Source organism: Metopolophium dirhodum, chromosome 5 (genome assembly GCF_019925205.1).
Source record: "Metopolophium dirhodum isolate CAU chromosome 5, ASM1992520v1, whole genome shotgun sequence".
Classification (NCBI taxonomy): domain Eukaryota; kingdom Metazoa; phylum Arthropoda; class Insecta; order Hemiptera; family Aphididae; genus Metopolophium; species Metopolophium dirhodum.
In genome coordinates, this window is record NC_083564.1 from 18,729,903 (window position 1) to 18,749,430 (window position 19,528).

The 19,528-nt window shown below is 28.2% G+C and overlaps 1 protein-coding gene across 1 annotated transcript; it reads right to left on the bottom strand.

Annotated features, from left to right (window-relative positions):
• Positions 1 to 609: 609 nt before the first annotated feature.
• Positions 610 to 1,200, bottom strand: LOC132945607 (uncharacterized). Its single transcript, XM_061015379.1, has one exon. It carries the CDS (start codon positions 1,198 to 1,200, stop codon positions 610 to 612), a length of 591 nt encoding a protein of 196 aa, XP_060871362.1.
• Positions 1,201 to 19,528: the final 18,328 nt, after the last annotated feature.

The following is a 19,528-nucleotide window of genomic DNA, read 5'->3' on the forward strand; positions in this document are numbered from 1 at the left end:
TGTTACAAATCATATTATATATTATATGGTATTGCTGTGGTAGTGTAAGTGTAAATAAATTAACAGAAATTAACAGGCAATTTTATGATATTTTATGATATGGTATATAACAATAACTGGTTGAATACATACAAAAATCTAAGCCCTAAGTATCCAAGATATTTTTTTTTCAAAAATTTTAACCAGGCGTTTGACATTAGTTACTAATACACCGTTGAGTGTAATCGCATCCAGAGAGACCACGTGGAGGTTGTCAAACTTTCTCTCCACACAGAGTCACATAGACCCCTGGGGATCACATAGACCCCTTGGGGATCACATAGACCCCTCAGGTGAACATTGTATAATTACATTAATTATATAACAACATGTAATCGCATCAGAGAACTTTTGCGTACACGATATTCTTGGTGACGAATCGACCATTTCCATCGCAGTACATGCCGACTCTGACGGACTGCGTGTCCCTCACTCTTGAAAACGCAACGTACAGCTGTCCGTGGCTGAAGGCGGGTGACGGCAGGAGCAAACCGACTCGGTCAAACGTTTGACCCTGAGACTTGTTGATTGTCATGGCAAACGACAACCGTACCGGGAATTGAATCCGCTTCATTCGAAAAGGCAAATCGTCTTCCTCACCGGAAGACATCGAACGGCAGGTAAGATTATGTTCTCCAGCGCGTCGTCGGCGCCGGACAACCTCCTCGCCTTGAAGTTGTGTCGCCGCAGTTCGGTGACCACCAACCTCGTCCCGTTAAACAGTTGTCGCTTCGGATCAATGTTTCTCAGCAACATGACGATCGAACCGACCTTAAGCGCCAACTTGTGCGGCGGTAGCCCGTTCGGATGCAGAGCGTTGAGGAACTCTGTCTGGTAGTTTGCCGCTTCGTCGGCGTCGTCGATCACCACTGTGTCTATGGCGTAGTACGTCGTTTGGGCGCCCGTGACGCGTCGTAGCACTGTGGAATTTATTTGGTGGCATTCCTCGTTGCGGGGACACAGTATGATTCTCCGAGCGAACTCATCGATAATGGCCAACGACATTTGCTGCGGATAGACAAAATCGGTCAAATCCACAACGTCGCAAACCAGTTGCGGTGGGATGTCGACAGTGTCCGGAATACCCTCGACCGATGGCAGTTGACCGTTACCGAGCTGAAGTAGCCAAGCAGCAAAGTAAGTGTCGTTACCGGCGCGCATGTTCCGCGTCAGCCGAAACTGTTCAAACTCTCTCCACAATGAGTGGCGTTTGATAGATGACATGACGATGGAGCTCCTGTTCCCCCGGCAAACGACAGGCAATATCTGCCTGAAGTCGCCAGCTAACAGTATTGGCTTACCACCAAACGGTAGTGCCGATCCCATGATGTCCTTGAAGCAATTGCCTCAAGAAACACTCTGTCACGCCGCCACTGTCCCACAGCGATATGTTCTCATCGGGAATGATTATAATCACGAAAATTCAATAACGATTGACTACTGGTCTAGCTCGGATAAAAACCTTCAGAGGCCCAGGGGCCAATACAAGGTTGTAGTCCCCCACAAATGAAAACAACTATTCTTGCTCTACATAATGTGTTAACTCATCAAATCCGTTTTGTGTAATATCCACTCCCGTCGTATTTTATATTTTGCTGTGTGTTGCTACTTTTTATGTGTTGTTCTCTTTGTTTATTAATAGTTTGTAGGTCAGATGTTACCGTAAATACTATTATATTACGTACGGTTAATATTTGATTATTAGCGTTTATTTTACCCAGGGTCCAATTATTGTCTTTGTGAAATATTCCTATAAATGATCGGTTTGGCTTATAATAAACTATTGCCGTGTTTTTTACTGTTTTATTGTTTATTTCATCATAGCCTTTTATAATAATTAAATTTTTATTATATTTATCTGTCAAATATGAGAGATCGTCATCTGTGAGTTGGTAACCCGATCTACACCTTGGTATTCCTATGTTATTTAAGATTTCTAGCGTTGTCAAGTGTAGTCCTTCGTTTTTTAAACAAACTTTTAACGTATTTGCCCCACAATCTCTATCTGTCGGTGTTTGTTCTGTTATTTCAAGATAAGATGCTAATTTGTTTATTTGAATCCTTAACTTAGAAGCTATTGGTGTATCTTGATTATTCTCCGTGTCATTTGAATTAATTATTATATTTGTTGTTGATGAATCACTTGTTTCCAGAGTTGTTGTTATTGACTTGCATTTTATTTTATGTTAGGACTCTAATTTATAAATTCTTATTGTAATATTTGTATTTTGAAACGTGTATTTAATCATTTTTGAAATTAAATCCCATTCTTTTTTATCTAACCCCGAACAAACTTTGGGTAGTCCCAAATTATATATTGACTGATTTATGCAAAACTCTTTTAAATTTTGTAGTGTGTTAAAAATGTCTTCATAGGTGGGTTTATCATTATATGCGCATTCTGTTATAAAATATAAAATCCATTGGTTGTTTTACTTTAAAAATGCTATTTCTGTAAGTACTCTATTCTGTGCTTTTAATACGTCTACATCTTCGAATCTTTCTTTAAATTGTTGTGCAATCCCTGCATTCATTTTGAAGTCTTTACTGACACAATGTGCAATGGCATCGTTTATTTATTCGGTGAATATATTGCCTATATTGTCATGGTATCTACATTTGGTTAATTTTTTTCATTATATCTAATCCTATTATTACTGGTGTACATAGATTGTCAACTATTATTATTTTATGATTTATTACTATCGTTCCTATTTTTATCTGAGCCATGGTTGTTCCTAGAATGTTTAGTTTAGAATTGTTCGCCGTTTCAAGGCCAATTCCGCTTTCGGAAATTAATTTATTACATTTAACGGTATTTTTATTTATAACTGTTACACTCGCCCCTGTATCTAATAACAATGTAGTAGATTGGTCATTTATTTTTCCTTGTATATCTATTTTAATTTTTTCTTTATTATTATCATAATAAGTATAAATAGTATTATTTGTTTTTGTATTTTTGACGATATTTAAAGGTATGTAACTGGTAATGTATTGGTGTTCCTGTGCAGAACCAGTTATCGGCGGAACTATTAGTTTTTTTGTGCAAAGGTATTACAGTTTCTTTTTATGTGTCCCGGAATTACACACTGAAAACATATCGGTGGCCCTTGTTGATTTCCATAAGTAGAATTAGTATGGGGTATTGTTCCCTGATTACCTTGTGTAGGGCGTTGAGTGTTGGCTAATTGGTTATTATTTGTATTATTATAATTATAATTTTGATAAAAGTTTGGTCTTGGAAATTGGATATTTGTCTTCTGGTTATTATGTGTGGGATAATTGTAATTCGGATAAATGTTTGGTCTTGGATTATTTTGATAATATTCATTTGGATTATTAAATATAGGTGGTTGGAAGTGTTGATTATAAAAGCTGAATCCATTGTTATGGCTAGGTTGCCTTTCGTTCTGATAATTGTTGTTACTATTGGGGAAGTTATTTTGAGTTTGTCCAATTTTAATTTGACTTATATGATTTTTTAAGACTACTATTTCTCTAGTCGATTTCTCTACTTCTCCATTTACCTTGTCCTCCGATCTCCATAGATTAGTTACTTCTAGTCTCTCTAGAGTTTTTTTAATGTTTGTGATCGATGTATTATCAGCTAACCTTATTAACTGAAAATTTCTTTGGGTACTCCTTTTAAAATGTGTTCACATATTTCTTCTTCGGTCATATTCTTGTTTATTTTATAACATATTACTACTATTTTAATTATAAATTCTTTATATGTTTCTCCTTTTGCTAGTTTCAGATTTTCCAATTTTGCCATTAGTAAGTGTTTATTTCCTACTAATGTAAATTAAAAAAGCTACCTGCCCACCAAAAAAAATTACGGGTTTTTACCATTTTTACATATTATATTGATTTATAACGATTTATCAAACTAAAATATACTCAATGACGTATTGCTGTTGACCATCATTGTCAAGCATTTTAATACCTTATAAAGATTTAAGATAAATGCCAATCCAACCAGTAGTGGTCAGTGTCTTGTATTCCATGGTATAATATGGGAGTGAGGAGCCAACAGGGGCTTCAGTGTTCAGTCATTCTGTCATCTGCTTGTATTTTGGCGAAACCTTATTTATAAATGATCAAAGGTTAGAACCATTTTAAAATAATATTTTAGAATCAACATTTAAAATAGTACATTCCGAATTGTTAGTAATTGGAATTTGGAGTAGACCACGAGAATGAAAAAAAGTTTATATTATATTATGTACTATGGGTAAATACTAAATTCATTGTAAATATACGTCGTGGTAATATAATGTTTACAGAAAAATTACTAAATACGCCTAAAAAACAGTCTAAATCTGCAGGAGTACCCGTATGCGTCACAGTTTTCGTAATACCTACTAAATATAACACAATAATCTCGAAATCACATTTCTGCGTTGCTGCCGTCACGCAGCCGATCGATTGAAAATAACTCAACAATAGTATAATAGTAACTATACATTATTATTATACCTATCAGATATATTTGAGATTTTTTTACCGTTTTGATTTTGTTCATATTTAAAAGTAATTAAGTACTTGCTGTAAGTAAATTACCTATACGATTCCATTGTTCTTGAATGTCTTTCAAAAATCTTGTAAACGAAAATAATAATGTGTATGTGTATTAGATTCTAAGCGGAGCGATGAATGTATTGATTTTACAATGATGTGTGTTTTTTTTTTTTATTTTTTTATTTTTAATTTTTATTATTTTTGTGTCTGAGGACACCTTTTAGAGCAGTAAAAATGCTTCAATTTTCTTCAACAGTACCTTTTCTGATAGGAAAGTGAATATAGTTGGTACTTTGGGGGGTCAAAAGTAAAACAATAGTTTTCGCAAGCGAGACAAGATAAACAAAAGAAAAATTAAGGAAAAACGGGAATTTTTACACAAAATTGAATTTGGTTTTTGGTGTAACTTTAAAACAAATGTTTTGATTTATTTTAAACTGTTTAGGGACATTTTCATTTTTCCATTTTTTTTTATTTTTTTTTTCTAAAGATATAAATAAAATTTATTTGTTGGCTAAAAAAGCTTGAAAACTTAATAGAAGGCTCCTAGTACATTGTTTCAAAAGCAGATGAAAAATATTAAAAATCCTTAGTCACAGTTTTTTTTTCTAAGCATTCAAAGTTCATAAATTGACAAAATATGGAATAAATTTTAAGAGCGTTTGAAATTAAAATTTTTACAACATTGGATATTCACTTGATTTCTCATGTAGCGATTTCCTTATTTTGTTGTAATTCAAAAACGAAAGATTTTAGATACATTTTCTATACACCATACAATTTTGAAAATATTTTGAATCTTTTTGAGCTGTTTACGGACATTTTCAGTTTTCAATTTTTTTAGTTTTTTTTTGAATAAATATCAATAAAGTTTTATCTGTTGGGCCAAAAAGTGTAAAAATCAAATACAAGGCTCCTAGCTGATATATTAATACAATATAAGTTGAAAAATATTAAAAATACATATGCAAAATTTTTTTTTATAAACATTTAAAGATCGAATTTTGACAACATTTATCAAATTTATAATTTAATAATTATTTTGTAGTTAAAAATTTATAAAATGTTCAACTTTTATAGCTAAAGATTGTAAATTGAACACATGGCTCTTAGGCTCCACGTAAATAGGTTATATATAAATTACTTTATTCACAATAATATCATCAAATATACTTGGTAATATCATAGGCTGACTGACGGTTTTCGCTCAGAATCATTTTTCTCATACAATGATATTATATCATTGAATTCAAATTTAACACCATCCATAACAGTGATCCACTTGTAACCTACTGTACAGCAGAGCGACATCCATTTACCCACCTTTTTTTGAATTAAATATACATAATATTCGATCTCTAGATAAATAAATTTCCGTATTTGTTTGAAATTTCATATTTAAAATAGATAATTAGATATACCGTTTAAATCTTTATTTAGAGTCTAAGTCTAATCGCTGACTATTCAATCGTGTTCATCGAATCGCCTTACTTATCTCTGTGAGAAATTAATTTAGGTGTTTAAATGTGGGTTTCTTCAACAGTTATATTTATAATTTATAAAACAATTTTAATTCAATGACATCAGCTTAAAAACTTTTTTTGACATTTTCAAAATACTTGTACCTACTTAAAATATTTTTAGAACAAGTTATGACTTATATTTAGGTATGTTATTCATGTCTATGATAATTATATAGTTATTAGAAAAAATTATTATATATTAAAATATTAAACTAAAAATCAGGGCTTAAAACCGTTATCAATAAAGTCGGTAATTAGGAAAATTTTTGAAAACCAGTAACCGGTTATCGTTTAATTTTGATATTTTGGTACCTGGTAACCGTTTCTTTAAAGATATCTCAAACACTATGATAACCGCTAATCGATTAAAAAGGGAATCACATAACTATAGAAATGAAAAAAAAAATCAGATTTGGTTATATTCAGTACTTGAATAAATAATAAGGAATTATATTTAACTCTTGTAATTTAATAATAGTTATAAGTATTCTAATTGTATAGATTGATTATTCAGTTATTGTCCTCTTTTCTTATTTATAATTAAATTGTTCCTATTATGTTATATAACTCTCTACCACCACCACAAGTATGTGCTTAAAGGTGGTGGATATTTTTTTTTTTGTTTTAGTTTTATTAAAAAAAAAAAATAGTATAATAATGAATAATAAAAACAATTTTTAATTTTAATAGAAATATTTTTTTTTTTATTTTGAAGTTTACTTAATTATTGTTTTATAATATATAATAAAATATATTATCCTGAAATTAATTTTTTGCAATGCACAAAGTAACAATTTTCAGTGCACAATTACTTTTCTCACTGCACAAAATGTGTCTCGCTGCACACTAAAAAAAACCCTGCAACACAGACTAAAACAATTTAACATCTAAAAGTAAATTATTGTGGGTCGTGGTGGATATTTACCGATAATTTACCAGATTAATAGCTATATACTTTATCAATTATTATAGTATTGTAGTATTATGTATGTCTGTTATAACAATATTATGTTGTTTGTCTCAATAACTCGTCGAGTCACGGGTACTTTCCGGTAATAAAATTAAATAAAAATTAAACATTTAATACAAGACAGTGTACGTCATATTGTCCCAGTGGGTAGCATACTGCACGCGTACAGTTTTTTGGTAGTTAGGATTTTTCGGTAAGTAGCATTATACTAGTACCGCAATCGTTGTATTTTTGCGAGTTGGTTTCGTCTTTGCTAATTTTCGTCGTGTACGAAATACGACAAACTCGATAGCAATTGTGATGGCGTCTGGAAGGGGCACCCCCCCCCCCCACCAGACTTACGACGTCGCTTCGACGTGCGCATCGATCGCGTACGTAAGCTTTGATGATCGCGAGCAGTATATACAATACATAATATTATTATAATGGTATTTAAGACTTGCGTAAAAAGTAGGTCGTAGTATCGAGGGAATTTGTACCCCCGTCACATAACTGGTGTATGTAGGTATTATAGGCGTAGGCAGGTAGGTATATAGATAGACAGATAGGTATATAGGTATAGGTTATGACGTATACTTAGGTATAATATAGCTGGTATCGGGCAAGTTAGGTCCCCGTTATATACGCACAATGTACGCCTCCCCCGGTCACGAATAACAGAAGAAGAAAAAAGGTTCAACGTTTAATTAAGCCCGTCGCGGGAATGGGCAGAAAAACAGAATAATATTATTATTGCCATATATCACGCGCAAGAGTGCCTCTGCAAATAATGCACATAATATACACCGCACGTTGGATGTTCGTAATATGGATAATATTATAATGTACGGTTCACCTTCCCCCCCCCCCCCCGCAATTGTTTCAAATTAATTTTATTAGACTGTTTCGTTTTCATAGCTATAGAGAAGAGTCTTTGTTATTTTCTATAGGACGACCATCGCGCGACGATACCCTATTTTAGATTAACACGGCAGAATAAAGGTATGTTTTCCTTCAACAGATTTATATAATATTTGAAATTCATTTATATGCTTAGTATTTTTACATTTTTGTCAGGGTCATTTGATTTAAAAGCTCATTTAGACACAACTAAACATAAGTCAAGAATAGCTAGTTCTGCGGTTTCATCATCTAACAATAATTTAGGTAATTTTGTTATTAACAAAATTACACCTGAAATGTTGAAAGCTAGTGCAGTGGAGGGCTCACTCGCATTTCATACAGTTGTACATCACCATAGTACGCCTGCAATCTCAAATATAAGAAAAATGCTCAACAACAAATTTTAATAATACATTTTATTTAAATATTTATCTATCTAATACTTTTCAGTATTTTAGTTTGTTAAAAACCCCACAATATTTACTCAATTTAAATAGCGTGGTATCACCCGTATTGGACAATACGTGGTAAACCAACTATACGCCTTTCCCTCGTATTGTCTAGTTAATGACACTCTCTAAAATTAATTAGAATGGCACTGTTAACTCGTTGAGGTATGATGGTATGCGCTTGTCAATTCTTAGTTCGTTCCTATCTAGTTGAAATGACTCTAAGATTACATATACCTTGGCACTATTCAGTTTAATAATACTTCGTTGACACATTGTACGTATATCCCGGCACTGCTCCTATAAAAGTTAACAACGTAAGAATGACTAAAATAATGTTTAACTCGGGTCTTCAGGTCGGAAACACTTTTATTGTATTAAAACAAACATAAATAAAACACTTAGCAAATTCAGATTGCCTGGCTCGTACTACGATTGGCATTTCACACGCACGTCGTACCTACGTCCTCGCCGAATCACTCAGCAACAGCCGGGCTCCTGTAACTGCGCATAATTATAAAGAAAATATTATTATCGCCTCAGCACATCTTGCTTCGATGGCCTGACCTATGTCAATAATTTACAATTTAAAATATTCCCACCTAAGTGGCGTGAGAGGGCTGCATTTTCCATACGAAATATTTTGCAAATTAATCGAACATTTTCTATTATAAAACTGTTTTTTCTTATAAAAGAAATATTATACAGCTAATTTTTGATTTTAACATTATAACAAAACATTTTTTAAAAAACAAATTTGAACAATTTTTAGTAGAATATCATATCTGATCTTTAAATAAAATAAATTTAAGGAAAATGCTCCATACCAAATTTTAATTATGAATTTTATTTAAATATTTTTTTTAAATTTATCTATCTAATACTTTTCAGTCTTTTAGTTTGTTAAATAAACCCCAAAATATTAACTTAATTTAAATATATTAAACAAATCTTAAATTGTTAAATAAAAAACTAGTTTCCTCTATTTCTTATACGCCTAAAATAAATACAATTTTTTTAAATTTGTAAATAATAAATATATATACATCTTTAAGTAAATTAAATAAAACAATTTTAATAGCGTATGTAATTTCTGCTTTAAATAAAATAATTTTCATTTAAGTATTAATTGTATGAAAACTATTGAATTTAGTTAAAATTTTTACTAAAATAAAGGTATTTTATTAATTTAATCTATCATAAAATTCTTTAAAATAGACTTTTCGGTATATTGACTTTTTTAATATACCCACCAATTTCAATAATTGACAAGCAAATGTTTGAAAATACGTCCTATTATTTTATACAAATTTAAGAAGGTTAGGACAATTTTCTGAGTATCTTACTAGATATGAGTGCACACGTCATCTTAGGTTTGAAATTTTTGTTAAATAAATTCTCATATTTTTAACTAAAAAACAGTTTCCTCCAACTGTTAACAGACTAAAATTATTCCAATTTTTAATATTAGTAGATAACTATACAAATTTATTAGTAATTTAATTAATATATTTTAGTAGAGTGTCTATAATCTCAATTTTAAATGAAATAATATGAATAACAAATGTTAATCAAGTTAAAATAAATACATTTTAAATTCCCATTAAATATAAATGCCAACAAAGGTTGAATGGGATACAAGTGGGCGTTATTTTGGTTCAAACCAAATAAATAATAATTAGTATACAAGCTGACAAGACAGTGTTATAAAGCCAATATAATTTAACATCACAATAAAATAAAAACAACATATTTTATAATAAATAAACTTTGCGCTTACGCATGATAATAATGAATGAAGTTGGCGAATCGCAACTGCGATTTAATAAAGAGCAGTGGTGACTTTCACACATTTGAAATAATAAAATATTTAATGTTTTGATTTGCGCCCATTTTATTTAAATAATAATTTAATAAGAAAAAACTCTTTACCTATTTTATAATAAATAAACTTTGTGCTTATGCATGATAATAATTAATTAAGTTGGCGAATCGCAACTGCGATTTAATAAAGAGCCTTTGTGACTTTCGCACATTTGAAATAGGTAATAAAATATTAAAACCTTTGGATCGGCATGTACCAGTTGCCCCCAAAAGTACCTTCTTTTATACCAATTCCATCCAAATTACCAAGAGCAAAATGTACCAGTGGCCCTCATATTTTAATATATACACGATTACAATAAATAGCCCTTAAAAAAGGGGAGGTAAATATACAAATAATAAATACAATTAGGTATATATAAAAATTAAGTAAAATAAAGGTATTTTATTAATTTATTCTATCATAAAATTCTTTAAAATATACTTCCCAGTATCTTAAGTTTGTTAAAACACCCACCTGTTCTAATATTTAATTAGAACATTTTCGAAAACACACTACCATTTTAACCCAAATTTCAGAACATTAAGATAATAACTGGAGTAGCTAACTAGAAAACATATGACTACACAGTCATCATCTTTCGTAAGAAATATTTCGCAAATTAATCCCAAATTTTTCTATTTTAAAATTGTTTTTCTTATGAGAGAAATATTTTACAGCTATTTTTAATTTTAACATTTTAACAATATACATTTTTGTAGAGTATCATATCTATAATTATTACTCAAATAAAGGTATTTAATTTATTTATTCTATCATTTATAATCCTTTAAAATATAATTTCCGGTATCTTAAGTTTGTTAAAACACCCACCTATCCTAATATTCAATTAGAAAATTTTCGAAAGCACTCATTTTGATCTGAAGGAAGCCAAATTTCAGGATGTTTGGACAATAACTGGAGTAGCTAACTAGAAAATATATGTCTACACAGTCATCATTATTTGTAAGTAATAATTCGCAAATTTGTCTATTATAAAACTGTTTTTCTTATAAGAGAAATACTATACAGCTATTTTTTAATTTTAACATTATTACAATATATTTTTTAGTAGAATATCACATCTGAGCTTTAAATAAGAAAAAATTATGAAATATGCTCCATACCAAATTTAAACTATAAATTTTATTTGAATATTTAATATCAATTTTTCTATAGGTACTTACTAACATAAAAAATTGTTTGAAATATATTTCACAGTCTTTTTAATGTTGTTAAATAACCCTGCAATTTAAGAAGGTAAAGACACTTTTCTGAGTATCTTACTAGAAATGAGTGCACACATCATCTTACGTTTGAAATTTTTGTTAAATAACTTCTCATATTTTTAACTAAAAAACAGTTTCCTCCAACTGTTATCAGACTAAAATAAATCCAATTTTTTAATATTAGAGTATAACTATACAAATGTATTAGTAATTTAATTAATATATTTTAGTAGAGTGTCAATAATCTCAATTTTTAATGAAATAATTTGAATAACAAATGTTCATCAAGTTAAAAAAAATTAATTTTAAATTCCCATTAAATATTAATGCCAACAAAGGTTGAACCATTTGTATCTCATAAATGGGCCGTTATTTTGGTTCAATCCAAGTAAATAATAATTAGAGCCAAATAATATGAATAACCCACAGAATTGACAGCAATACTATAATATACATAATAATTATCAATAAAAACGTAATGAAGCTGTTTGAGCTCGTTTAACAATATAAGAACAAATTAATAATAATTTTATAGTTACTCACAATAAGTTGATGCGTTGACTTTCCAGTTAATACCTGTTGATCTTAATACAAGTATACAAGCTGACAAGACAGTGTTATAAAGCCAATATAATTTAACATCACAATAAAATAAAAACAACATATTTTATAATAAACAAACTTTGCGCTTACGCATGATAATAATGAATGAAGTTGGCGAATCGCAACTGCGATTTAATAAAGAGCCGTGGTGACTTTCGCACATTTGAAATAATAAAATATTAAAACCTTTTGATCGGCATGTTCCAGTTGCCCCCAAAAGTTCTTTTTTTTATACCAATTCCATCCAAATTACCAAGAGCAAAATGTACCAGTAGCCCTCATATGTTAATATATACACGATTACAATATATAGCCCTTAAAATAGGGGAGGCAAATATACAAATAATAAATACATATATATATAAAAATAAAAAAAATAAAGAGTTTTTTCTTCTTGTAAAATTATTATTTAAATAAAATGGGCACAAATCAAAACGCTTTAATATTTTATCATTTCAAATGTGTAAAAGTCACGGCGACTCATTATTAAATCACACCACAGCTCATTATTAAACCCTAATTATTTATGATCATGCGTAAGCACAAAGTTTATTATTATAAAATATGTAAAGAGTTTTTAATCTTTATAAATTATTATTTAAATCAAATGGGCGCAAATCAAAAGGGTGGTTGACCAGTTGCCCCCTCCCGCCACGATAACTAGGATTAAAGCCGGATTATATGGATCCAAATTCAGAAATTGGAAAATGGCTTCACTTAATTTTCGGTCATTAAAATTATAATATTCAATTTCTGAATTTGGGAGTTTCCTCATAGGCTATTATTATTATTACAATTTTAATTTTATTCATATTATTTGTATAATATATCATTATATATATTGCAAAAATCAAAATTTAATTTTATCATTTAATAATATTTTACTTTATTTTTATACATAATTATATTTATTATTTGTAACTACCTCCTCTATTTTACGGGCTATATATTGTAATCGTGTATATATTAATATGTAAGGGCAACTGGTATATTTGTAAAACACCAATAATTGTCGTGGGGGGGGGGGGGGGGCAACTGGTCAACCACCCTTTTGATTTGCGCCCATTTGATTTAAATAATAATTTAACAAGATTAAAAACTCTTTCCATATTTTATTATAATAAACTTTGTGCTAGTGCACGATCATATTTAATTAGGTTGGCGAATCACAACTGAGATTTAATAATGAGCCGTGGTATGATTTAATAATGAGTCGTGGTGCGATTTAATAATGAGTCGTGGTGCGATTTAATAATAAGCTGTGGAATGATTTAACAATGAGCCGTGGTGACTTTCATACATTTGAAATAATAAAATATTAAAGGTTTTGATTGACACATATTTTATTTAAAAAATAATTTAACAAGAAGAAAAAAACTCTTTACCTATTTTATAGTAAAAAACTTTGTGCTTGCGCATGATAATAATTAATTAAATTGGCCAATCGCAACTGCGATTTAATAATGAGTTGTGGTGATTTTCACACATTTGAAAAAATAAATTATAAAGCGTTTTGATTTGTGCCCATTATAATAATTTAACAAGAAGAAAAATATAATGATAAAATACCCTTGCACACGTTGGCTAACAAAATGAACAAGACAAACGTATATAAATATAATAATATAGAAACAACTATATTAAAATAATTTAGTCTTTTATGGACCTAAAAATAAGAAGAACGCTTCAAACAATTAATAAGCAATTGCTTAAGGAGGTTTGAAAAAACAAGAATTATAACCTTAATTGAACATAGTAAACAAATGAATATGAGTTATTGGGTTAATGATGATGATATGTTAATGTTTATAATAATCGAAAATACTAGCATATAAATTACCGAATACGGTTAAATTATAAAATATTATGTTTGGCTTGATGACGGTGCGCCAGAAATACGAAGACTAATATTTTAATCCTTGGTCCTACAACCGTGATATTATATTATAAATGTACTTATTTACTAATATTTTAATCCTTGGTCCTACAACCGTGATATTATATTATAAATGTACTTATTTCGCGGAACGACCAACTTTTAACTCGTCGCAATTGTCCACATTTCGACACACCAACGACTCTAAGCTTGAAGATTTGACCAAGTCAAAAAATTCGACTCCACCGAACGTGTCCGGTGCCCACATGTGTTTGGAGGTGAGACTATTTGTCAATATTGCGTTAACGATAAAGCTGTTAGACTGTATGGACTGACCGGAATTCCGTCTGAGGATTTTACTGTGTTTTCACCGGCGGTAAAGTTTCTGAAAAAATTAATTTTCTGAATTTCCTTTTAACAAGTGTTAATAACTGTGCGTTACTATACGACGATACATTTCGTCAATAACAGACAATACGCAGTTTTACGTTGTTTGTGCGAATATGTATTTTATTTTATATTATTATAATAAAATAATGATAATAATATATAATATATTTGTGAGGCATAAATATTTACTGTCGTTTGCACAGCATTCCAGTGGACATGCTGGAGGCAATATTCTGGCGGAATATACACTTTTGTTGGCACCAGCGAACACGTTTTCTAATCTTTTCACAACTGTTTGATGGACTAATCAAAAATATATATATATTATATCATGCTATTATAGTACGGTTAATATTATTATGTAACAATGTAACATGTATACGTAAAAGTGAAATAAATTATAAAACATATTTTAGCTTCTTAATACAATCAATCGCTAGCTGCAAGCTAAATTATAGACCTTGTTTAATTCGCATTACTTATGCATTAAAAGTTACAGAACGTTAATTAGGTACATTTCGTGAGGATAATATAGAATTATTTTCTAGATTAATGATTGTAAACCCTAGACTTGGAAAAGAACCAATATTAACAAAGTGGACAATGTTATAAAATGTACAACTGCTGATATGTATACAAACATTAAAAAATATCGCTAATCATAATATATAATATTTAAAAATAATATCGAGTTCCTGTAGGGTTTTGTTTTTAATTTAGGTTGTTAAAATATAATATTATACTATATTAAAATTTTAAAAATTTAAAGGGCAACCACGTTAAGAGTTAATAGTTAAGAGGTAACTTTGAAAAAAGAGTAACTTAACTTAGTGTAAACATAAAATTTTCAAATTTACAAAAATAAAAAATTCTAGACACATAATATGGTTTATTAAATAGTTTTTCTATACGCTCAAGAAAATTACTGGGGTAATTTAAAATGATACATCAAAGCAAAAACCCATTCAAAAATTTGCATTATTCAATCGGACGAAAATTAACTTAATTTAGATACTTTTGAAATAAAATTAACTTAAAGTTAACACGTTAATCTTGAAAAAAAAGTGACTTGTTAAGTTAAAAGTTAATTTGGAAAAAAAAGTAACGAGTTAATTAACTTAACGTTTTAACTTAATCTTAACTTTTAACTCGTTAATGTCCAGCCTTGCCACTTAATATATATAATACTATATAAGTACAGTGAAACCCCTGAAAAATAGTTGTCCACTTTTTGTTCCAAAAAAAAACTGAGCTATTTAGGAGGAGTGGTGGGGTAGTGTTTATTAAGGAAGGATTTACTGTCTATATATTTCATTAAACGAAAATAACCTTAACTTGTTATATTGTAACTGTAACTTACAAGCGTAATTGCTTTTTAGCTGGAGTCCCGAAGTGAATGGTAAGTAGTATATAAATGTATGTCCTGGGACAGTTTTCAATTTTCATATTATATCAATAAAAGATCACAAAGAAAACAATATGCAAAAAGATCAGAAAATTGAAATGCAATAATAATAAAAATATTTTCCGCAAAACTTATTAAATACAATAATAATTAAAATATTTTTCGCAAAATGTATGATATTAATAATTAAAAAAATATTTTTCTCAAAACATATGAAATGCAATAATAATTAAAATATTTTTTAATAGAATTGTTCTATTAAAAATAAAAATCTAAATGCAAAAATGTATTAAAAAGAAATTGAATACCTGAGTTAAAGGAAATGAAATGTATAAAAAAATAATGGAAACAACTATCAAAGATTTTAATAAATTACAAGAAAATGAAATGCAAAACGAAATAGAGAAATCAATATTAAATAATGAAATCTTTGTTAAGTCTTGTAAATATGAATACTATAATACTAATAATAATAAAAATATTAAAATTATGAAATATAATCTAAATAAAATTCCAATTAAAGGAAATATTTTAATTGTCGATCATGGACACAATATTTCTGGAAATGGAAAACCTTATGCTTCTAAAATACTAGAATCGCCAACATGGCTTGAAATTTGTAAAATAGCTAATGATTTAATAAATACGACCGGTACTTATTTTTTCAAATATATATATAATAATCTTGATCTGGTATTATTTTTTTTAGCGTTTTTTAATTTTCTTATTTGTTCTTTCTCAAGAATATATTTATGTTTTCCACTATCAATTTGATTATTTTCAATTAGAATTGATACATCTTTCTTACTATTATGAGCTTCCAATATTTTTTTTAATTGATTTTTATTTAAATTTAGATTCATTTCATAATACAAAAAAAAAAAATTAAATTAAATTCATTCCAAATCGTCTTTTAACATTCATTACATTTGCTGTAAAAATGGCTGCAGTTTTTTCACCTATAGAACTATGAGGATCATAAAATCTTTCCATTGCTTTTTGTTCTAAAATTTTATCAGCAATATGTCTTGTTTTAGTATCTTTATTATCTTTATAAAAATAATCATGTTCTCTCGCAGCTTCATCTAATTTATTTTTAGGTTTTTTATTTTTTTCTAACTTTGTTCCCGGTCCTAAATAATTATAACCAGGCCAATGTATTTGAGGTAAACTTGAACAATTCAAAAGAAAATTAACAATTCCTGAACCTGTAATAATTTTCTTTGGTAAACATGAAACATATGATGATAAATAATCTGCACCATAAATAGGTATATCAATTAATTTTTCCATTTCTCTAATACAAATATTAAGAATATCAAGTTTTTCATCATGGTAAATATTATTTCCATCTCTTTCTTCAATTGATATATAATGTATACGTTTAATTATTTTTTCTTTTGATATTTTCACTTCCTTTGGTAAACAAGTTACATATTTTAGTAAATATTCAATACCTTCAGCAGTATCAATATGGTTTTCCATAATTATTTTAAACAAATGAAGAATACCAAGTTTTTCATTTTTTTAAATTATTATTTCCAGCTCTTTCCTCTGCAGAAATAAACTGTAAATTATCTATAACTTGGTTTACATTACTAATATAACGATATTCAATACGATTTTCTGTGTATTTCTTTAAACCCTCTCCTATTTGATTATCTTTAGCTAACATTTCATTATTTTCTTTCTTTTCATTAATTTCATTATCTTCATTATTTTCTTTCTTTTTATTTATTTTTTTATTATTTTTTTTATTATCAGTAGTTTCTTTCTTTTTATTATCCGTAGTTTCTTCATTATTTTCATTCGTTTTAATTCCATTCATTTCTCTCCAAATGTTTTTAATCGTATCATTATATTTTTCACCACGACTTGATTTAGCTCTTTTCGTTGAAGGATCATTGTTTTGATATATAGAATTAGTTTCAATTAATATATTTTTATAAATATTAAAATCATCATCTGTATAAAATTTCGGATTGGTAGTATCTACATGAGTTAATAATCTCCACAAACCTAGAGTTCCTGTATATGTTTTTCCATTTAAAATTATATTATCATTTTCAAAATTTATTTTATCTTTTCCAATCATATGAAAATCATCTTCTTTATTATAATATATTCCAAAAGAATTAGTATCTTTTACAGTTGGTAAATATCTTGTCGCAATAGCACCTAAGTTTATAACATTTTTAGGTAATGGAGAATTACTTGTTGATTTTTGAGTAGAATATTTTGGAGTTCCAAAAGTCTCTTCTGAACTTGTTAATCGTTTTAATTCTGGATATCTAGGTTGATAATAATAGGGTTTATTTAATTTTTGAATGTCTCCTTCAGTTTTAATAGCAACATCTTTAACTGCATTCATTGTTGTATTAACATTTGTTAATGCGTTTATTATTGGTCCAAACTTTTTTTGTTGTTCTTCAATTACATGTTTTTGTTTTACAACTGTATTTCTAAATCTATTCTGTAAATCTTTTTTAAGATTAATTATTTTATTTACATCTGTAAATTTATGTTGTTTTTTTTCTTTTTTAATATTATCTTCATCTTCATCTTCATCATCTATTTTTAAAATAACAGTCTCTTTTTCATTAGGTTTTAAAAATTTATCTTTAAACCTATTTTGTAATTTTTTTTTAGTATTAATTATTGTCTGAATCTTTACATCTGATATGTTTTTTAAACTATTTCCTACCTTGGAATTGTTTTGTGTTTGATCTTCAAATGTAACATTTTTTTTAATTTTATTTTTTAATTCTTTTTGAATTTGTTTAATATCCATTTATTATACAAAATTAAAATAAAACATAATCATTCATCGATATATAAAATCGTATTACCTTTATTGTCATAGATTAAATTTTTTATCAAGTCTATTGTTATGAAACCATATGTTTTTATTTTACTTTTTTTATCATATTTTTTACAATAAGTTCTATTAATTTCTTTAAATTTTTCTAAAGCTACATCTTCACTAATCAAATCGGACCATATTTTTTCAATATAATAATTTGATTGATTAAAAACAATTAAAACATTCAAATTATTTCTTATTGTTTTTATATCTACTGAAGTATAACTTTGTGTTAAATAAATAACACTAATATTCTTTGATCTTGATCTTATAAAATATTCAATTATCATGTCTTGTTTTTCTTTTAGAAAATCATCAAAAATCACTAAACTATTTGGTTCACAATCATCTACAGATATTATTTCATCATTAGAAAAATGTGTGTTTATAGAAGGTATATCATCAAATATTTTTTTTATTTTTTTATAGACTGGTTGCTCAATATTTTTTGTAAAAATATATAGATTTAAATAAGGAATCCAATAATTTATAATCAGATTATACAACAAGGTTGTTTTACCACAACCAGATGGTCCTATAATTAAAACACGTGAAGGTAATTCAAATAAAGATTTTTTTTTATTTTCATCTTCAATAAAAAATTTTACTTTTACTTTATCCACTTATTTAAAAAAAAAATATATATATTTGGTAATATAAATAAGAAATGGAATTTAATTTAAATAAGTATGATAATTATATAATAAATAACCAATATGAAAGTTATATACCTCAAATCACAACAGAATTAAATAAACCTAACCGAAATACAATAGTTGTAGTAGATGGTAAAGATAAATTTCTGAATGTTAAAAATTCAAAACTTTATTTATTATTTGAATATGTACAAGAATATGGTACTAAATATCCAGCAAAATCTAATGTTATGTTATCTGATAATAGTGGAGCAC

What these genes read in the sequence shown, in the direction of transcription:
- LOC132945607 (XM_061015379.1), bottom strand. Translation starts at nt 1,200, where the DNA reads ATGCGCGCCGGTAACGACACTTACTTTGCTGCTTGGCTACTTCAGCTC.